The sequence below is a fragment of the Mizuhopecten yessoensis genome, unplaced genomic scaffold, assembly GCF_002113885.1.
Source record: "Mizuhopecten yessoensis strain PY_sf001 unplaced genomic scaffold, ASM211388v2 scaffold10569, whole genome shotgun sequence".
Lineage (NCBI taxonomy): Eukaryota > Metazoa > Mollusca > Bivalvia > Pectinida > Pectinidae > Mizuhopecten > Mizuhopecten yessoensis.
In genome coordinates, this window is record NW_018408612.1 from 12,263 (window position 1) to 35,363 (window position 23,101).

Genomic DNA, 23,101 nt, shown 5'->3' on the forward strand with positions numbered 1-23,101 from the left:
GGATAGTCGAGGTCGTCGAGGTATGTAAATAGATTCCATTTGATAGTCGAGGTCGTCTAGGTATGTAAATAGGTTCCATCTGATACTCGAGGTCCTCTAGGTATGTAAATAGATTCCATCGGATTGTCGAGGTCGTCGAGGTATGTAAATAGATTCCATTTGATAGTCGAGGTCGTGTAGGTATGTAAATAGGTTCCATCTGATAGTCGAGGTCCTCTAGGGATGTAAATAGATTCCATCTGATAGTCGAGGCCCTCTAGGTATGTAAATAGATTCCATCTGATAGTCGAGGCCCTCTAGGTATGTAAATAGATTCCATCTGATAGTCTAGGTCATCTAGGTATGTAAATAGATTCCATCTGATAGTCGAGGTCATCTAGGTATGTAGATAGATTCCATCTGATAGTCGAGGTCCTCTAGGTATGTAAATAGATTCCATCTGATGCCTGTGTTGTTACGTTTTAAGGTTGATTTCATTACCCAATCGACGGCAATTACAACGAAAAGGGATGACATGACACAGCCTTGTCTAACTCCGGATTTTACATGAAAACTTGTGTCTGGTGAAGTACCTACAGTGCATGTGAAGTCTGTATAAAACATTTGTATAAGTTGTACTATTTTTGTTGGTATTCCATAGTTTCGTAAGATCTTCCATAAGTTATCTCGGTGTAAACTGTCAAACGCTTTTTCGAAATTTACGAAGTTAATTATAAGTTGTCTCTGCCATGCTGTGCACTGTTCAATGATATTTCTTAGTACATAAATAGGGTCACAGCCGCTCTTTCCTTAGTTTGTTGTCAATGGCCGCTTTAATCCTGTCTATAAGTATTTTTATAAATATTTCACATGGAATTGGTAAAAGGGGGATACCTCTCCAGTTGTTGCAGTTCGTGAGATCTCCTTTCTTGGGTACTTTTATGATGTTTCCTTCTAATATTGCCAAATCTTTTCAAATACTGGATGTAGAATGTTTGCTGTTGCGGTTGGATCTACTTATAAATATTTCTGCTGACAGCTTATGACAGCTTATCATTTCCAGGGGCTTTGTTGTTTTTAAGGTTCTTTACAGCTCTTTCTATCTCAGATTTAGATCGAATTTCTGTGTTTATCTCAAGATCTTGTTCTGCACTTGCTATATTTACTGCTATTTCCGGTTCTGGCCTATTTAATACTTCTTTGAAATGTTCTTTCTATCTACTTGCTTGCTCTCTTTCAGATGTTATTAATCTACCTTCCTTGTCTTTCACTGGCATGTTTGTATTTCTTTTGCAGCCACAGAACTTCTTTGTGATCTGATATACATCACCAACTCATTGTTCTTAAGCAGCCTTTTCAGCCTCTAGTGCCATCCCTTCAATGAAGTCTTTTCTGTCTTTCCTAGTGGCTTTCTTTACTTCCTTGTTACAGTTGGAGTATTGTCCCATCAATCTCTGTTTTAGTCTGTCTGAATGTGTATGACATATCTTTTTCTTTAGCTCTTTCCTGTTGTCAAGAAGTGCCCAAGTCCCTGGTTTGATCCATTCTTCGTGTTTTTGACTTTTTAAACCCTAGTTTTTTTCCACTGGTCTTTTTAAACACTTCCTAGCCATTGTTTGTCTATTGTTTCATTTTCTTCCATGTTGGTTTGATGTCGTTTAAAGGTTTTAAACATATTTGACCCCTGTGACCTTGAATATATGTCAAGGTCATTCTTTTGAACAAACTTGGTAGCCAAATTTCATTGTCAAAGGCCTCTTGGTTATTCAGAAGAAGTTGTATAAAGGTTTTAAACATATTTAACCCTGGTGACCTTAATATAAGTCAAGGTCATTCATTTTAACAAACTTGATAGCCCTCTATTACAGCATGCTACCTGCCAAAAAGCATCATCCTAGGCCTCTTGGTCATTGAGAAGAAGTTGTTTACAGGTTTTAAACATATTTGACCATTGTGACCTTGAACATAAGTAAAAGTCATTTATTTGAACAAATTTGGTAGCCCTTTATCCGAGTATGTTACTGGCCAAATTTCATTATCCTAGGCTTCTTGGTTATTCAGAAGAAGTTGTTTAAAGGTTTTAAACATATTTGACCCATGTGACCTTGAATATAAGTAAAGGTCATTTATTTGAACAAATTTGGTAGCACTTCATCCAAGCATATTACTGGCCAAATTTCATTATCCTAGGCCTCTAAGTAATTCAGAAAAAGTTGTTTAAAGTTTTTAACATATTTGACCCCTGTGACCTTGAAAATAGGTGAAGGTCATTTATTTGAATAAACTTCGAGCCCTTCATCCCAATTTGCTTCTGGCCAAATAACATCACCCTAGGCCTTCTGGTTATTAAGAAGAAATCGTTTAAAGTAAAATACTGACCCCAGCCGGCCGGCTAGACAACGGACGACGCACCACGGCATAAGCTCACTTTGCCCTGCTAAAACTGAAAAAAAACTCCATATTTTTACATTTAAAACTGGTAAACTGATGATGTATCCTAACTAACATCCACTGTTTATAAATCTAAACTTTAACACTACCTTTGCTTATCTTACCGGCAGCATTGCATTGAACAGGTGTGTGATGAAGGATGCACCACTGTGTACGGCCTTCTCCCCCTGGATCAGGTTCGACATGGAGTGACCTAGTCAATGACAAAACAATGATTCATATCTGTTCACTGTAACTATTACACAATAACTACACATTAAAACAGTTAATTTAATTGTTTCTGTAATAAAATGAAATTGTAAACCGGCATCTATTTATACTAAGATAATCAACTTTAAGAAAATTGTATCGCGTAAAATATTTTGACATGTGGTTGATACAATTTTTTTTGTAATCATAAAATGATTGTTTTACGACCCTAATATTCAAGATTCTAACCATAAGGTCGAAGTTTGACACATTGTGCTTTAATTATTTAAAATTAAACCTTTATATGCCCTTTATTTATTTAAGAAAACCTCTATAAATTGCTATTTTTCAATTGCTTCCTCACCTCCTGCTTACTTATTTCCTCACTCTTGCAATTCCTGTATTCTCCTTTCTCAATGTGTTGTAAACCCCTTAAATAACGTAGAATGTAGCAATATCTCTCAATGTGTTGTAAACCCCTTAATAATGTAAAACATAGCAATATCTCTCAATGTATTGTAAACCCCCTTAATGTAAAACGTAGCAATATCTCTCAATGTGTTTTAAACCCCTTAAATAACGTAGAACGTAGCAATATCTCTCAATGTGTTGTAAACCCCTTAATAATGTAGAACGTAGCAATATCTCTCAATGTGTTGTAAACCCCCTAAATAATGTAGAATGTAGCAATATCTCTCAATGTGTTGTAAATCCCCTTAATAATGTAAAATGTAGCAATATCTCTCAATGTGTTGTAAACCCCTTAAATAACGTAGAACGTAGCAATATCTCTCAATGTGTTGTAAACCCCTTAATAATGTAGAACGTAGCAATATCTCTCGATGTGTTGTAAACCCCTTAAATAACGTAGAATGTAGCAATATCACTCAATGTGTTGTAAACCCCTTAATAATGTAGAACGTAGCAATATCTCTCAATGTGTTGTAAACCCCCTTAATGTAAAACGTAGCAATATCTCTCAATGTGTTTTAAACCCCTTAAATAACGTAGAACGTAGCAATATCTCTCAATGTGTTGTAAACCCCTTAATAATGTAGAACGTAGCAATATCTCTCAATGTGTTGTAAACCCCCTAAATAAAGAAGAATGCAGCAATATCTCTCAATGTGTTGTAACCCCCTTAATAATGTAAAACATAGCAATATCTCTCAATGTGTTGTAAATCCCCTTAGTAACGTAGAATGTAGCAATATCTCTCAATGTGTTGGAAAACCCCTTAATAATGTAAAATGTAGCAATATCTCTCAATGTGTTGTAAACACCCTAAATAACGTAGAACGTAGCAATATCTCTCAATGTGTTGTAAACCCCCTTAATGTAAAACGTAGCAATATCTCTCAATGTGTTTTAAACCCCTTAAATAACGTAGAACGTAGCAATATCTCTCAATGTGTTGTAAACCCCCTAAATAACGAAGAATGCAGCAATATCTCTCAATGTGTTGTAAACCCCCTTAATAATGTAAAACATAGCAATATCTCTCAATGTGTTGTAAATCCCCTTAATAACGTAGAATGTAGCAATATCTCTCAATGTGTTGTAAATCCCCTTAATAACGAGAATGTAGCAATATCTCTCAATGTGTTGTAAACCCCCTTAATAACGTAGAATGTAGCAATATCTCTCAATGTGTTGAAAACCCCCTTATTAATGTAAAACGTAGCAATATCTCTCAATGTGTTGTAAACCTCCTAAATAACATAGAATGTAGCAATATCTCTCAATGTGTTGTAAACCCCCTTAATAATGTAAAACGTAGCAATATCTCTCAATGTGTTGTAAAACCCCTTAACAATGTAAAACGTAGCAATATCTCTAAATGTGTTTTAAACCCCCTAAATAACATAGAACATAGCAATATCTCTCAATGTGTTGTAAAACCCCTTAATAATGTAAAACATATTAATATCTCTCAATGTGTTGTAAACCCCCTTAATAATATGACACATAGCACTATATACAGGTTTTTTAATGTACAGATATGTGATACTGTAAATTGTGTTTACAGAAATTCTTCAATAATTCTTCAAAAAACTTCAACAGTACCAACAGATACAATAATTCCTCTGCTGACTAGCTCCTTGATGACCTCTTCTGACCTGTCTAACTCCGGGGCCAGGGTCACAATAGCTGTGTTGTCCAGTGTACCATACATCTGCATCAGGTCAGGAAATCCATTGGTGAATTCTCTGATGAGTGCTTCATTATGGGCACCTTTCTTCTCCTGACTGATGAAGGGCCCTTCAAGATGCAAACCTACAATACATGAAATCAGGCAATTAGAAGATATTTACTGTGATCTTTAGAAAATATCTCAAATATCTGTCTATTTGTTCTTTATTTACTTTTGAGAAAACCAATAGCATGTATTTCAAAATCTTATGGAAATTGAATCTAGAAAACTGATCCTATCTTTTATCCTTTATAATGTTGGTATTGCCCCCACAGCCTTGGTAATGTAACATTACTGAATGCCATGAAACCCTGGTGATGCCATACAGCCTTGGTAACCTGACATTACTGAATGCCATGAAACCCTGGTGATACCACACAGCCTTAGAAACGTGAAATAATTTAATGCAAAGAATCCCTCCCTGGTGATGCGACACAGCCTTGGTAACATGACATTACTTAATGCCATGAAACCCTGGTGAATCAACACAGCCTTGGTAACATGACATTCCTGAATTCCATGAAACCCTGGTGATGCCACCAAGCCTTGTTAATGTAACATTACTGAATGCCATGAAACCCTGGTGATGCCACACAGCCTTGGTAACATGACATTACTTAATGCCATGAAACCCTGATGATGCCACAAAGCCTTGGTAACATGACATTACTGAATGCCATGAAACCCTGGCGATGCCACACAGCCTTGGTTACATGACATTTTTTAATGCCATGAAACCCTGGTGATGCCACACAGCCTTGGTAACATGACATTAATGCCACAAAACCTTGGTAACATGACATTACCGAATGCCATGAAACCCTGGTGATGCCACACAGCCTTGGTTACATGACATTACTGAATGCCATGAAACCCTGGTAATGCCACAAAGCCTTGGTAACATGACATTTTTAATGCCATGAAACCCTGGTGATGCCACACAGCCTTGGTAACATGACATTACTGAATGCCATGAAACCCTGGTGATGCCACAAAGCCTTGGTAACCTGACATCACTTAATGCCATGAAACCCTGGTGATGCCACACAGCCTTAAAAACGTGAAATAATTTAATGCAAAGAATCCCTCCCTGGTGATGCGACACAGCCTTGGTAACATGACATTACTGAATGCCATGAAACCCTGGTGATGCAAAACAGCCTTGGTAATGCAACATTACTGAATGCCATGAAACCCTGGTGATGCCACACAGCCTTGGTAACATGACATTACTGAATGCCATGAAACCCTGGTGATGACACACAGCCTTGGCAATGTAACATTACTTAATGCCAAGACCCTGATGAATCAACACAGCCTTGGTAACATGACATTCCTGAATTCCATGAAACCCTGGTGATGCCACCAAGCCTTGGTAACGTGACATTACTAAATGCCATAAAACCCTGGTGATGCCACACAGCCTTGGTAATGTAACATTACTTAACCAGGGTAAGGTTTAAAATATTTATGATACCATAAAGCCTTTGTAAAGTAACACTACTTTAACACTGCCATGCAATACAGCCAGGGTGAGGTCATAAACTTTGATGTCACACAGCTTTGGTCACATGACACTACTTAAATGATACTAGGTATCTTTTCTGATGCCACACATAATACATGAGGTCTCAATGACATCATGATGCCACATAGTCTTGGTGACATCAAAAACAAAATGATGTAAGGCCAATGAAACATTACACTACTTTAAAGATGCAAGGCATCTTTGGTGATGCCATACAGACAAAAAGAGGTCACAAAGCCTTTATGTTGTCTCACATCCTTGGTTATGTGCCACTACCTTAATGATGGTATGCATCAGTGTGATGCCACGCAGCCTTAGTGACATCAACCAGCCTTCATGATGTAGCACAGCCTTGGTTACACAACTACTTTGACAATGTCACACACCTTTGGTGCTACCACACAGCCAAGGGAAGGTTTCAAAGCTTTTATGATGCCACATAGTCTAAGTGACAAGACATAACTATAATGATGCTTTGCATCTTTGGTGATCTAAAAGCCTTTATGATGCCACATATCATTGGTGATGACACACAGCATATATGAGATTAAAAAGCCTTTATGGTGCCACATATCCTTGGTGATGCCAACTGCCTAGGTGAGATAACAAAGCTTCCATGATGCCATATCTCCTTGGTGAAGCCACACAGTCAGGGTGAGATTAAAAAGCCTTTATGGTGCCACATATCCGAGGTGATGCCACACAGCCTAGGCGAGATTACAAAGCCTTTATGATGCCATATATCCTTGGTGAAGCCACACAGTCAGGGTGAGATTAAAAAGCCTTTATGATGCCATATATCCTTGGTGATGCCACACAGTCAGGGTGAGATTAAAAAGCCTTTATGATGCCATATATCCTTGGTGATGTCACACAGCATTGAGACCATTGTCTGATGTACTGAATGCCATGAAACCCTGGAGATGCCACACAGCCTTGGTAACACAACATTACTGAATGCCATGAAACCCTGGAGATGCCACACAGCCTTGGTTACATGACATTACTGAATGCCATGAAACCCTGGTGATGCCACACAGCCTTGGTAACACAACATTACTGAATGCCATGAAACCCTGGTGATGCCACACAGCCTATGTGAGATTACAAAGCCTTTCTGGTGCCACATATCCTAGGGGATGCCACACAGCCTAGGCGAGATTACAAAGCCTTTATGATGCCATATATCCTTGGTGATGTCACACAGCATTGAGACCATTGTCTGATGTACTGAATGCCATGAAACCCTGGAGATGCCACACAGCCTTGGTAACACAACATTACTGAATGCCATGAAACCCTGGTGATGCCACACAGCCTAGGTGAGATTACAAAGCCTTTATGATGCCATATATCCTTGGTGATGTCACACAGCATTGAGACCATTGTCTGATGGAACTGTATAATTACCTAAAATGCCTGCCCCTCCTTTTCCACCATTGCTTTTTTTTATCCTTGGTACAATCTGTGGTTAAATAACACAAAATAAGAGCTCAACAATATAAGGCAACAGTAGATAACTTGTTTAGAAAAACATTTCTATTTCCTTGGACGTATGTACTAGTTACTGTATTTTATAGAGATGTATAATAATTATGTCTAGGGAATAACCGTACTGTGTTTTATAGAGATGTATAATAATTACGTCTAGGGAATAAGTGTACTGTGTTTGGAGATTGAGGGTAGTACTTCTACATTATGTATTATAGTTATACTGGCACCACAAAGCAGGGTCCATGTGACATCATTATTACATTATAATGTCACAAATCTCAAAACACAGATAACCAAAAAACAATCATTTAAGCTACTTGTGGAGGTCCTTTTGAGATCACCCTGCCAAAGATTAGGGGCTTCAGTGTTATTCAAAGTGAGGTGTAAGTCATGCTATTGATGTTGTTAATAATCAATTTACTCACATGTTGGGGTCAGGCAGGGCCAAGTACATCATTACATTTACTCACTTGTTGGGGTCAGGCAGGGCCAAGTACATCATTACTTTTACTCACATGTTGGGGTCAGGCAGGGCCAAGAACATTATTACATTTACTCACATGTTGGGGTCAGGCAGGCCCAAGTACATTATTACATTTACTCACATGTTGGGGTCAGGCAGGGCAAAGTACATCATTACAATTACTCACATGTTGGGGTCAGGCAGGGCCAAGTACATCATTACATTTACTCATATGTTTGGGTCAGGCAAGGCCAAGTACATCATTACATTTACTCACATATTGGGGTCAGGCAGGACCAAGTACATCATTACATTTACTCACATGTTGGGGTCAGGCAGGACCAAGTACATCATTACATTTACTCACATGATGGGGTCAGGCAGGGCCAAGTACATCATTACTTATCTGGACTTCATATTCAAACAAGAAACTTGGGGATGGTTATTATTTTAAATGACAGATCAAATCCCATGTTTCATTTCAAATGGATGAAAGCTAGCATTTTTCCATGTTTTTTCAGTATTTATTTCTGTTTCTTGTGTTATTATGCTAGACACAATAATTGCTCAACATAATTTCTTTTTATTATTTGACAACATAATAAGTGGTGTAAAATTGAAATTGGAAATTATGTAATTAATACATTTTCAGGGCTAAAATCATGATTTAAAGTTAAGGTTTCCAGTTTTAAAAAGCAGTATTTATTCTAACCTGTGAATATGTTTGTTGAGAGCATGTGACCAGGGTTGGACAGAAGGAGGTGACCCCGTGTTCCAGCAGGCCTTTCGCAACCTTTTCTACACCCTTCTCAACATCAGTCACATCTGAAGAGAAGTCCACACCAAAGGCCCCTGATGAGATATTTTAATGGGAAATTACACAGTGATAATATTGCTCACAGAGTTACCACAGAATGTCAGAAAACCAGGACACAGAACATGGTAACGTAAATGTTTCACAATGTAGCCGTGATAATATTTGCAATACACAATATAATGTCTCTGTTATTTTAATTTTTAATTATGCATAGCATTGCGAGTCCTAGAATTTGTACTTTATCATCAATGTGCTGTGTATGTCTGTGTACCTGTACTGTCCGTGTCACGTGATGTATGTTACCTGTGGTATGTATGTACCTGGTAGGTGTAAGGTTAGAGTGTGTATGTCTATGTACCTGTACTGTCCGTGTCACGTGATGTATGTTACCTGTGGTATGTATGTACCTGGTAGGTGTAAGGTTAAAGTGTGTATGTCTATGTATCTGTACTGTCCGTGTCACGTGATGTATGTTACCTGTGGGGTGTATGTACCTGGTAGGTGTAAGGTAAGAGTGTGTGTGTCTGTGTACCTGTACTGTCCATGTCACGTGATGTATGTTACCTGTGGTAGGTATGTACCTGGTAGGTGCAAGGTAAGATTGTGTATGTCCGTGTACCTGTACTGTCCGTGTCACGTGATGTATGTTTCCTGTGGTATGTATGTACCTGGTAGGTGTAAGGTAAGAGTGTGTGTGTCTGTGTACCTGTACTGTCCGTGTCACGTGATGTATGTAACCTGGGGTATGTATGTACCTGGTAGGTGCAAGGTATGAGTTTGTATGCCCGTGTACCCGTACTGTCCGTGTCACGTGATGTATGTTACCTGTCGTATGTACGTACCTGTACTGTCAATGTCACGTGATGTATGTTACCTGTGGTATGTATGTACCTGGTAGGTGCAAGGTAAGATTGTGTATGTCCGTGTACCTGTACTGTCCGTGTCATGTGATGTATGTTACCTGTGGTATGTATGTACCTGGTAGGTGTAAGGTAAGAGTGTGTATGTTTGTGTACCTGTACTGTCTGTGTCACGTGATGTATGATACCTGTGGTATGTACGTACCTGGTAGGTGTAAGGTAAGATTGTGTATGTCTGTGTACCTGTACTGTCCGTGTCACGTGATGTATGTTACCTGTGGTATGTATGTACCTGGTAGGTGTAAGGTAAGANTCCGTGTCACGTGATGTATGTTACCTGTGGTATGTATGTACCTGGTAGGTGTAAGGTAAGAGTGTGTATGCAAGTGCCTCGTTTTGGTTTTATATGGTCAGTGTCTTTGTGTAAGTTTGGTGCGTAAGTCATTCATCATAGACATTTGACAGCGGACATGTTCACAGTGGACAGAGCGAGACGAGTAGTATGGGGAATTTCAACAAGAGGCCCAATGGGCCTGCATCGCTAACCTGGTATTAATCTTACACTTGTAATCGTAAAAGTGGACTAAAATACAGCTACAGGCAGAATATCAGTGTTTGATTCAGAAGAACCTATTAAAAGATTTAAACATATGATGCCTGTGACCTTGAATGTAGAACAAGGGTTGAAAGTGGGTCAAGGTCATTCATTTGAACAAACTTGGTAGTCCTTCATCCCAGCATGCTACAGGCCCAATTTCAGTCCCCTGGGCCTTTTGGTTATTGAGAAGAAGTGGTTTGAAGATTTAACAACATTTGACCCCTGTGACCTTGAAAGTGGGTCAAGGTCATTCATTTGAACAAACTTAGTAGCCCTTCATCTCAGCATGCTACAGGCCCAATATCAGTAACCGTGGCCTTTTGGTTATTGAGAAGAAGTCGTTTGAAGATTTTAACATATTTGACCCCTGTGACCTTGAAAATAGGTGAAGGTCATTTATTTGAATAAACTTGGTAGCCCTTCATCCCAGCATGCTACTGGCCAAATATCATCATCCTAGGCCTTGTGGTTACTGAAAAGAAGTTGTTTAAAGTAAAAAGTTGACGCCGGACAGACGGCCGGCCGAACACGGACCCCGCACCATGACATAAGCTCTCTTGTCCTTCGGGCAGGTGAGCTAATAATTGTCATGTACTAGAATGCATTTTAATGATTTAACTATAAGCATTATTATTCTTACTCAAATATCTATATATGTAAGTTAGAATAATATCGATTTGGATAAAATATCTCTTTTCCTGAATTATCATTTTTGTGAATATCCGTCATCGATTATTTTGATTGGTACCAAAGTGATATGGCAGATATCCATCACTTTGTTCCTAAGGTCACTTAAAGCAATATGGCCTCAGCCTCCAGGAGGATCAGCCCTTCTTTGTGTACACTTTTGAATCCCAACTATCTGAGAATGCTTTGAACCACATATGGGTGATATCAATCTCTTAGTTCCAGAGAAGAAGTTGCTTAAAGCAATATGACCGAATTATCTGATTTTTAGCCCTCACCTAGGGATGCTTCCAGTCAAATTTGGTTATCGGTAAATTCCAAAGAGTGGTTAAGGAAAAGAGTTTGTTTGAAGAAATTGTTGACAAACAGATGACAGATGCTGCAGTATGGCATAAGCTCACCTTGGTCTTCAGATCAGGTATGTTAAAAAACAAAAAATGGGTTGGACTTTAAAAAAATAAACATGTTCAGAATTACTATATCAAATCTTACCATTGATCTGTACGTCAATCAATCCAGGGGAGATAATAACACCACCACAGTCAATCTGTTTATCAGCTGCAGCTTTCTCATCAAAAAACAGTTTCTCAGGGTTGATAATTTTTCCAGCCCTTACCCAGAGATCATCAGCAATCAGCTGGTGATTACGTAACAGGCGGCAGTTTGTAAATTGGTACACAGGTTCATGCTGGGACGGCATCGTGTTCAGTCTGAAATATCTGTCAAGTGTATATTACACTGATACAATGGTGTCACATCTGTCCCCCTTACTTCTCTTTTTAGATAGAATTGTGGCTATCAACACTGATCTGACTGCTGTCGTATATATATAATTACTCTATAAAACTTACAGGTAATACAGGAGACCTACGGAATTAGTAGTTCTCACATGTTATCAGTATTAGTGACAGTCCTGAACTCCTAATTTTCCTGTGGAGACTTGCTAACACTTTAAGATCCCAATCTTAGTACATCTAATGGCACTCACCAACATTTGAAAGTGGCTTAAGGAGAAATATTCAGTGACCTTGTTGAGAAAAATAATGTCTTATATAATTTTAAGAAACAAAAAACCTTTTCTGTACCAAGGGCTAGAAACACAAGGTATGGAAAGATGTCAATTCATTTTAAGGCCGCCCGGGTATGGAATAGCCTGGAGCACCAATAACATACGTCCTGGCATCTACAGGAATCAAACACAGCTTGCTGTCCGTGGCCCCGAACCAGCCAGCTATCAACAATGTAACAATTTCCTCTACTTAAGTATCCTTATCTGGACATCCCTTTCTTCCTTAGATTTTAATGCATTATATTTCTTAGTTTGTTTATTTTTACTTTGATACTGAAAGCTCTTTTACAGTCTGACCAGTGCTGCCTTTGTAACAAATATTCTGTAAACAGATAAAAACTATTGCCTTATTTAAGAGATAATTGAAGAAACCTTTTTGACCTCAATTATATATATATGTTACAGGAGATGGAAAAATGCACGGAAATACCGTGGTTTGAACCCGGGACCCTCCTAACTCTAGACCCTCCTAACTCTAGACCCCTCCTAACTCTAGACCCTCCTAACTCTAAACACACTCCTAACTCACTCCTGACTCTAGACACACTCCTAACTCACTCCTAACTCTAGACCCTCCTAACTCTAGACAGACGCTCTACCAATTGAGCTACCTGGTGCCAACGATCAACCCAGTCCAGTTCCTATACAGACCTTGTGATGGTTAAAAGTAAATGAAATGACAAAAAAGTTTCTTGGTATACATTGTATCTCTAGTACTTTCACCTTTTAGAGGTTCATCAGGGAAAATGTAATACAATAATTGAATAAACCAGGGAAGTACTCAGAAACTCTTGTCATTTATATATATGTATATATCATATGTAATTATAAGATTAATCTGCCCAAAACTATTGATGGAAATGACAATATTTACTTACTATGAAGCGATAAATTAGCTGTCAGATGTGAATTGACATGCGGGTCTTCACAAGTGCATCACATGGAGTGCCACAGGAATGTGTACCTATAAATACATACTTACATATGTTGTCTACCTGGACAAATCTTCCAGTCTGAGCTCGGGAAATCTTATCAGCTGTAAGAGATTTATCAAGTAGGTTAAGTAAGGACTACCAAGGCATTACACCTTGGTCCACGTGAACATTCACCTGATAGGGTAGTAAATCGTTAAATCATAAACGTGTTACCTACGTCTCTGGTACATGTATACGTACTGTACAGAGGCTTTATCGTTATAAATAAAAGTACAGTAAAAGTGAGAGTACGGAATTTATAAACACTGTTTTCAACTTCTCGTGTAAATTTGGCAGCTAGACGAAATTATTCTCGCTCGATCAATCTGACCATGCAGACCAATTGTATAGTAAGCTTAACACGGTACGTTAAGCACTGTTTGCTGTGATCTATGTTTTACATTCAGCTTTATGCCTACATAATTTTTACTATTAGTCAACTAGTATCATGAAGATATCGTAATATATGTTGTGATTTAATAGAATAATACAAAATGCAATATTGTAAACAATTATCATAGATTTCTTAACTGTTCGCAGCATCACACACCTACCCCAAACCAGCCACTCGGATTCACGTTTGTGTCGAAGCTTTTGATTGGTTCATTTTGCACCAACGGGGCGACAAAACCAAAAATGCATTTGGGTGAAGTTACTAGGTGATTTTTTGTATTTAGGATGTCATATCACCGTAAATATAAATTGGATTTTTATTCGGAAACTAGCACATGAAAGATAATTCTATATCCTGTACAATGGTATAAGTTTTGCAAGGCAATATTTAAAATTAGAAGTAAAAGTGGTGGCCGGAATCGAACCACTATGAAAGACAATGGAAATGTTTTTCAACTCTCTAGGTGCAAATAAATACAATAAATCGCAGACCACTCTAGGTAGGGCAATGGTATACTCTTTAAGATAATATCAGCTGTATCAACACACCTTACAAATTAATTGCAAAAGTGGTGGCCGGAACATTTTTATTCGGGTTGGCAGATACGTATATATTGTTTCTCTGAGGTTGGTACCACAGGTGCTGGACACACTAATGTGATGTGTGTATATATAATACACATCATATTAGTGTGTCCAGCACCTGTGGTTGGTACTTTTCCGTGACTAGTATGAACCGTACCACAGTGGCGCACCAAGGGGTGTTGCAACACCCGTTTTTAGTGTCCAAAAATTATCTGGACCAAGGTTTTTGAAGATTTTCCTCTATTTCATATGAGATTTCCTTCTAATATCAACCATCCCTTGAACCACGGAATTAGGGTAAGTCTATCTAAGTCCGTGCTTGAACTATGATTTTCTATGGCTTCCCCTTGCCAGCAGTTTGGATATCTGTATATGCCTCAGGGTGTTTCCGAAATAAAGAGTCCACTACTTATACTCTAAACAATAGGGAATTAACCCTCTATTGTCTATTATTACATGTAGTAGGGTCTCCAGTAAGGTCAGTGGTCAAGGCTCACCAGACTGACTCTACCTAATCTTATTGTTCTAATGTCACGGTGAGGTGATCACCCTGTCAGTAGGGAGACGACTATACCAATTGTTGGAATTGGGTAAAAGATGTTTATAGGTAAAGTGTTATTTCAAATGTAGAGTCTATTTAATGATAGACAAACCTGTAGTTTCACCTGTGGTTTATTGTACACATGATCACCAGGAGACGAAGGGCATGACACAAGCATCAACATTTTAACCAAAAACTACATTTTTAACAACACCCAAAATTAATTCCTGACAGTGACGCTAGACATAAATTGGTTGTTCACGTACACATGTGGGTATACGATTAAACTATACTGCCCGGTGTTTTTTTTAACTTTTCATGTGATCTACGTTCGCGATAATGACAAAACCAAAGCGATAGGACGAAACCCCGCCGTAACGAAAACCCGCCAAAAGGACGAAAGCCGCCAAAGCGAAAAGACGAAAAGACGAAAAAGCGACAAAACGGAATAACAAAATAAGGCGGAAAGGAGGGAGAGAAGACGCCATTTTATTTCTAAGCTTTGGCGTTATTTTCACTTCGGTTTGGCATTATTTCGCTTTAGCGGGTTTCGAATCCACGATCCCTGGTTCCTAGTCGGACGCTCTACCACTGACCTAAAGGAAAATTCCCTCTAGCTCGAAGCTAGAAGGCGACCGTAATACCACGGAATTAGATTGCTATCTAAGTCCGTGGTCATACTATGTACCTGCCACAATTGTAACGTTAGCAACTGTTTAGTTAGTGTAAAAACATCTACTGGGAATTCTTTACTTTTCACATGAGTTTTATATTCGTTGATTCTTTCTGGTGTATAATTACACGTCCGTATTTGAAGAACTATTCAATTCGATTGGATGGCCGAACATATCCCGTCTTGGGGCAAGTTCGGACAGACAGTCGCGGGTAAGTTCGGCCCACATTGGAATTAGCATATTATGACGCCATAAAGCATGCAACGTCAGATTTTCCCACTAATTTCACGACTTTCCATATGTTTCATGGGCCGTATACCTGCCCAAGTATCATGGGATGAACTTGCCCCTCTTCACAGTATGGGTGGCGGTTCGGGCCAAAAACGATATACAGTTACGCGTTAAAAAGGTATCGCGTTAGAAGTGCATGCAACGCGTTAAAACTGACTTTTAACGCGTTATTAGTGCATTTAACGCGTTAAAAGTCACTTCTAACGCGTTAGAATTCACGTCTCGCTCCACTTAGCGACTGGCATATAACAACACAACGCAAATATCTATTTTGCCGCTAGCTCGCCGTAAGGACGCATGGCGGTGGGCGTTTAATCAGTATATATACATGCACAACATTACACATAATCCATGACAAAAACCAAAATGCAATCGAAATACATATATACAAATAACCCCTCGTACATATAAGGTTGGTTAAAAGCTTGCCGTCATCTGACGGGGAAAAATGTTTACGCCGCAGTCTGACGTTGACTGCGCGAAACGACAATCAACCTGCACGCCCAGGAAAAACCGGAGATATCCCCCGGAAACCTGTATCCAAAAGTGGGAAAACTATTATTTCCCTGCAAGTCCGATTTCTATGAGGTGACAGTTTGACCGCTGTCTACTCTTTTATAACAGACCTCCTAAACAACCCTAAGAAAAAACCCACACCCTATACATCCTAAGTTTAGAATGAACCGTCCGTCCCGAGTAGGCGACTAGAAATGACCACGTTATTCCCGCTTCTACTGCGAACCGCGGAATATTTGAATATAACGCGTAAAAATGGTAAATGCACTGGCCAATCAGAGAAATCGTTTCATAGTTGATGCTTTTGATATTTAAAATAAATAAAAAACAAAATTATATTGAAAAACCCAGACAATAACCCATTTCCACGTCATATTTTTCTTCTCAGTAATGTGGAAATGGGTTGTTGTCTGGTGTTTTTTTCAATATTGATAAACAAATCTTCATTTGATTTAAATAAAATATGACAGTTTTTTTGACATATGAATAAAATTTCCAGAGCCTTGAAAGTGGTGTCGGAACGCAATTTATAATATTATAATTGAATTTCAGGTAATGTTCTATTTTTTGGGAACTTTAAAAAGACATTTTTGCTTTCTCGTTTCTTCATTAAACAATCCCTGTATGAACATAAAATTATCACATAAAAGGAACATAAAAATTGTTTGGAGTCCTTAAAGGAATGAGAATGATAATGTATAAGAAAGAGGAAGGAACAGCAGATAGCAGATAAGTGTGTATCATTGTGATAATGAATGATGTTGCATACAAGTATTAAAGTTGCCAGGTTCACGATGATGTTGAACAACATGCATTGTATATTATATAAGTGTGAAATCTGGTGATTACCAACATACATTAGGTGGTAAGGTATCCACTAGTTCTATACGTGTAGGAAATCCACCATTTGTCCTTCACAGATCTCGATAAGTATTTATATGTAATATTTATGAAGTGCAGCGTTTCCAGAGGGATTTTCTGTTTAGTTGTAAGGGTATATTTTTGTATTTAAAAATGGTCGAAGGTCATATATATATATATGTTTCTAGTCATTGTCATAAATTGTTAAGATTCTATTCAACGTTAACATGATTGATAGTTTGTTGTTCTTTTTATTGTAATTAATAAGTTGGGCTTGAAGTCTATTCAACACATAATTAGTGTTTTACGGACTAGTACAGACATGGAGAATGAGACAGAAAAGGCATGAAGAGAAAGAACCTACATTGGTGGAAAATAATGGGATTCTGAGTATTTCTCCTGATAAAGATAGAGTATATTGCACATGTAATGCATGTCTTCATAAAAACGGCTGCATTGACAAGAAAGGGTGTTTCAAATGTTCCTCATAAGGTCCTGAATACTGATGTTTTACTTTTCAGGCGGGCCCAATATGCAATGTAGTCGCCTTGGATTTTATTAGGCATTACCAATTCCCTCAGGTGGCCGTTTAGGCCCATACACCTCTTGTGTCTACACACGATCGGATTGACGGCACATAATTACCGGTTGGATTATAGTTGCTTCGGAATAATTGACTACTCGTGCCTTTTCATGTTCATATTAATGCTAATATTATGCATGTGAAAGTTGCAGCACACACACTGCACATGTACATCTAAAATGCTGTGCCAAATGACATTCGTCCCTGTCGGCCGATTCGATTACTAGTGTTTGTATGCGACGTTTTCGTGTTTTCAAGTTTCCTGTTTTTGGGATAGCAAAGAAAGTGGCTAGGGAAGAACGTAGTAGAGATGAGAATTGATTTGGGGAGGAATTAAGAGTATTTTACACCTAGTATGGACATTAACGGTCTTTTAAACACTTTTAGTGATACAAATCCCAGAAATTTTTGGAAACTTGTCCGCAGATTAATAAAATCATCTCAAACGTCTGGTAGTATACCGCCATTACGGAGTGCGACTGGAAACATAGAAATGGATGACGACATAAAGACTAACATACTAATGACTACTTTGCTTCTATTTCTACTATCGACGATACTGACACAGACGTACCTGTTATAGAATCCAGAACAGACTCGACTATCTCAGACATACCCTTTAATATTAATGACATTATTGACATACTCAAAAATTGGTAAAGCTGTAGGAAATGATACAATTAGTCATAATATGTTAAAGAACACTGCTAATTCAGTTGCTTATCCACTATCTTTAATCTTTCGTTCTTCTTTGGAGACTTGATATTTCCCCAGGCAATGGAAGCTTGCTCTAGTGATGCCAATTTTTAAAAAAGGAGATAAACAAGACCCCTCGAATTATAGACCTATTGCATTGCTAAGTACTATTGGTAAGGTTTTTGTAAGATTAGTTGCTAAACATTTACATAACTACCTTTTAGAGAATTCTCTTATATATAAGTATCAGTCAGATTTTCAACCAGGTCATTCTACCGTACACCAGCTTATAGAAATATACCACAACTTGTGCGACAATCTTGAAAAAAAGCAACCCACCTGTTTAGTCTTTTGTGATATTTCTAAGGCACTCGATCGAGTGTGGCACAGGGGGCTGGGGGTGAAAATAGCTAGCTATGGAATATCGGGTAAGTTATTGGAATGGTTAATTGATTATATTACAAATAGATCTCAACAAGTATTTTTTGGAAACAGTAAATCCTCTGTTAAGACAACTAATACAGGAGTACCTCAGGGTTCAGNCCTGATAAATGGTTAGCTAGTTTTAATCCTGCAAAAACAGAGGCTTTACTTATTTCTAATATAGAACTAGATCACCTGATTGAAATAGATTTTGATAATATCAGTATAGACTTTGTTGATAACCATAAACATCTGGGAGTATTCATTGATGCTAACTGTAAGTGGAGCTATCATATTGACAATATTTGTAAAAAAGTAGTCAAGCAATTAGGTGTTCTCCGTAAATTGAAATATAATCTAAACCGCCGTACATTAAATAAGATATATATATCGTTTATACTTCCTATTCTAGAATATTGCTGTGAAGTTTAGGATGGTTGTACTCTTACTGATACAGACAAGTTAGAAAAGTTACAATTAGAGGCAGGACGTATTGTCACCGGTTTACCTTCGTATGCTAGTAGACAATCTATATATACTGAAACGGGATGGGAATCCCTAGCCCACCGGAGGTCCCGGCGGAAACTTCAATTATTTTATAAAATTCATCATAATATTACTCCTAATTATCAAAACACTCTACTACCTCCTCTTGTCGAAAATGCTCGATATAATCTTAGAAACGCCGAAAACTACAACCTGCCTAACAACAGACTAGAGTTATAACATGTCTTACTCTCCTTCTACTATTAGACTCTGGAATCAGTTAACTTGAAGTATTAGGCATATCTCCTCTTTTTCATCGTTTAAAAATGCCATTAGAGACAAACATTTGCCCCATGTACCCAATTACTTTTTCTACGGTGATAGAAAAAATAACATCCTACATACAAAACTAAGAAACCGTTCTAGCACTTTGAAAAACGATCTATTCCGAGTTAACCTGGTTGATGACCAACGTTGTATGTGTGGTTACCCTATTGAAGACACCTTTCATTTCTTTTTTAACTGTGATAATTATGTTGAACAGAGAATTAAACTTTATCGTGAACTGAATGTATACATCCCCTTTACATTGAATCTACTTCTTTTTGGAGATATAACAATTTCGGAACAAGAAAACAAAATTATATTCATGAATACTCAGCAATATATACAAGACTTCTCTGTGGGGACGGACTAGTTGAAACGGAAATACCAGCAAGAACGGAGTGAACAGGAGGAAGATATAATAGCACGGGATGTGATGAACATTGATCAGAAGAAAGTTGTGAACAGCGAATAGTATAACTAGTCCGTTCGCATGGAGAAGGAACAACCACGTGGTCTGATATATATTTTCTTAAATTTACAGTCTTGTTGCAGTACATATCTAGTACTCTTAAAAAATCTGACCCTCTAACCCCTTCTTCCCTCTCTTCTCACCATCCCCCTATCTCTCTCTCTTCCTTTATCTACATGTGCATGTTTATATTTGTGCGCATGTGTGTGGTTCGGTGCGTGAATGTGTGGGTGTATGTATGTCACTGATTAGTTAATTTATAATACATAGCTTATTTACGTAGTTCTGCCATCATGAAATTTTGTTAAAAAAATATTATTGTACAGGGAAAGGGCTTGATATAAGTTGTAAAACTTGTGCCCAATTCCATTGCTATGTAAAAAAAAAGGCAATACAATATGTTTAAAACAAAAACCTAGTATGGAACTAATTATAATTATTAAACATAACTTTATATTTTAAAATTATTTCCAAGTATGAAATCATCCGAGCTGTTTTTCCACATCAGAAGACATGTCTTTCAAAATTAGAAATCAGAAATAATCTGCATCCTCCTCGGCGATTAAATTGCCAACAGCCTTGTCTCTTTCTAGACAAAGAATTCTGTGGAAAAAATGAAGATTAGATTGGTGCTGATTTTATCCATTAGTAACGGTCATTTGGACATTTGATCTTATTCTATGGTGTAATGCATATGTCCGTCATCTTTTCCGTTAACTTTTGTTTTAAATGTAATTTTCAACAGTCAATAAACAAATTTTAACCAAACTTTGTAGTGAAGTAGCAATGGGTTCATAGGTGTTTGTATTTACCTAACGAAGGCATTTAAGGAAATCGGAAAATAAATAAAAAAGAATTATGACTTTTTGAAGTTCCCAAAAAAAAGGGCATTTCCTGAAAATCAATTATAAAAGTTCTAAATTGCGTTCTGACACCACTTTTAAGGCTCTGGAAAATTTATTTATGTATCAAAACTGTCATATTTTATTCCAATTGAATGAAGATTTGTTTATTAATATTGAAAAAAAATAACCAGACAATAACCTATTTCCACTTTACTTAGAAGAAACATATCATGTGGAAATGGGTTATTGTCTGTTTTTTAATATAAAGTCACTTTTTTAACGCGTTACTGTATATCGTTTTTGGCCCGAACCGCCACCCATATCACAGAGATAATAAAATAAACGCAAAATGTCCGTTCTATATTAAATTAGGAATGCTTAAAATGGATATGTTGAAAAGTAAAAGCTTCGTGTAACATGGACAAAAAATTGAAATTTGCGTCATAACCTAAACGCATTAACACATCAAAACATTGACAACGGTTTTGGGGCGAATCGTCTGTAATTCCTACGTTGCGCAATGGTAGCCGGAAACAACTATGAAACAAACGAACGCCATTTAGATTTTTAAGACACTGAGTATCAAGCCGTAACAATTTGCTCTAATGGATACATTATTTCGGTGTGTAAAGTTCGTTTTTGATTTTTTCAGCGTTCTATTTATTTTGCGTTTTCGAGTGAATCATTTGGGTGATTTTTTACGGAAAGTGCCGACAGTTCCCGATTGACCAACCCAATCAGTGGAGCTGTGATGTAAACACGGAAGTGACTTTCGTACGTTCTTCGTAATATGGCGGTAAATTTATACATGTGAAAATCTCATAATCATTGTATAAGTTTGATGCAAGCATGGTCGAGGGGCCAGGATGCAAGATCAAGGGCGAAAAGATCAAAGGAAAGATTCTCGGTCAGTCGGTCAGAGTTGTCCGCGGAAATGCTGTTGACAGGGTAACATAGATTGCACTAAAATTCACTTGAAGAAGCAGTTCCTTTGCAAAACCAAGTCTAAACATATTATTTTATAAAACGTTTGTTCGTTTATTTATTTGTTTTCATTTTCTCAAGCAAAAGATTATCGGTCCTAGTTTGGTTAACGTTTCTATTGAATATTAATATACCACTAAATAACTGCTAATCAGCTGTCGCACAATGAAACAATTCTCGTTTTTTTTTTTTTTTTTTTTTAAATATAAAATTATATACTCACAATATTTTTTAAAATATAAATGTTTATCACGTACCTGAATCATAGGGGTTCGTTACAACAGTGTATGTTTATGTGTGCTGTACTGACCCATATCAGCATATATGTGTATTTCAGACATTTGTAACTAACCCCTGTCTGGTCATAGGGCCATGTCATAAATATGGTATATAATTACACCACAGAATTAATATTAAAAATATGGTTCATGGTGGTTGACGTCTTCGTAAACAATGTGATTTTGTTGACGCTTCTTCATAGTTGTTCACAGGTTGCGCAGAGGAGTCAGAAAGCGTATACAACTTATATTGCATATTAGTACGAAGCACGATGGTAAAAACTTGATTGGATGATTGACCCAATGTTTATTTAAGGTTGGGTAATCTACCACAATTGTACGGAGTTGATTCCAAATCTTTACAATTCTATTTTCAAAAGCGTGTCCCCTAATGTTGGTCTTATACTGATTTTTAGCTCACCTGGCCCTTCCAAGTGAGCTTATGGCATGGTGCGTCGTCCGGCGTCAACTTTTTAGGTCACCTGAGACAAAGTCTCAAGTGCCCTATTGCGATCGCCTTTTGTCCGTCGTCGTCCGTCGTGCGTCCGTAAACAATTTACATTTCGACTTCTTCTCCAAAAACCCTGAACCAATTTCAATGAAATTTTGCAGGGACCTTCCATGGACAAAGGTCAACAAAAATATGGGCTGGTTTAGTCCCAAGCCCCCAGGGGCGGGGCCAAAAAGGGTCAAATTGACTAAAATTTCAAAAATCTTCTTCTCCAAAACCCCTGAACCAATTTCAATGAAATTTTGCCGGGACCTTCCATGGACAAAGGTCAACAAAAATAGTGGCCGGTTTAGTCCCAAGCCCCCAGGGGCCTGAGGGGCGGGGCCAAAAAGGGT

At 37.8% G+C, this 23,101-nt stretch overlaps 2 protein-coding genes across 13 annotated transcripts in view; one reads left to right on the plus strand and one right to left on the minus strand.

The window, feature by feature from the left end:
* Window positions 1-13,888, minus strand: part of LOC110461126 (N-acetylglucosamine-6-phosphate deacetylase-like) — a 25,028-nt gene extending 11,140 nt beyond the window's left edge. For 2 of the 11 annotated variants that reach the window (XM_021514439.1, XM_021514436.1), the window contains exons 1-6: window positions 13,835-13,864; window positions 11,753-13,365; window positions 9,011-9,150; window positions 7,752-7,806; window positions 4,687-4,896; window positions 2,535-2,623 (exon numbers count right to left, since the gene is read on the minus strand). In XM_021514439.1, the coding sequence (XP_021370114.1) occupies window positions 2,535-2,623; window positions 4,687-4,896; window positions 7,752-7,806; window positions 9,011-9,150; window positions 11,753-11,960 (702 nt within the window). In that variant the 5' untranslated portion in view covers window positions 11,961-13,365; window positions 13,835-13,864. Of the gene's footprint in view, window positions 1-2,534; window positions 2,624-4,686; window positions 4,897-7,751; window positions 7,807-9,010; window positions 9,151-11,752; window positions 13,366-13,834 lie in introns of those variants that run through there. The other 9 variants (XM_021514437.1, XM_021514444.1, XM_021514438.1 and 6 more) reach the window with 9 other exon arrangements.
* Window positions 13,889-21,728: 7,840 nt separating this feature from the next.
* Window positions 21,729-23,101, plus strand: part of LOC110461125 (endonuclease 8-like 3) — a 31,186-nt gene continuing 29,813 nt past the window's right edge. The window contains exon 1 of one of the 2 annotated variants that reach the window (XM_021514433.1): window positions 21,729-21,941. In XM_021514433.1, the coding sequence (XP_021370108.1) occupies window positions 21,843-21,941 (99 nt within the window). In that variant the 5' untranslated portion in view covers window positions 21,729-21,842. The remainder of the gene's footprint in view (window positions 21,942-23,101) is intronic. The other variant, XM_021514434.1, reaches the window with a different exon arrangement.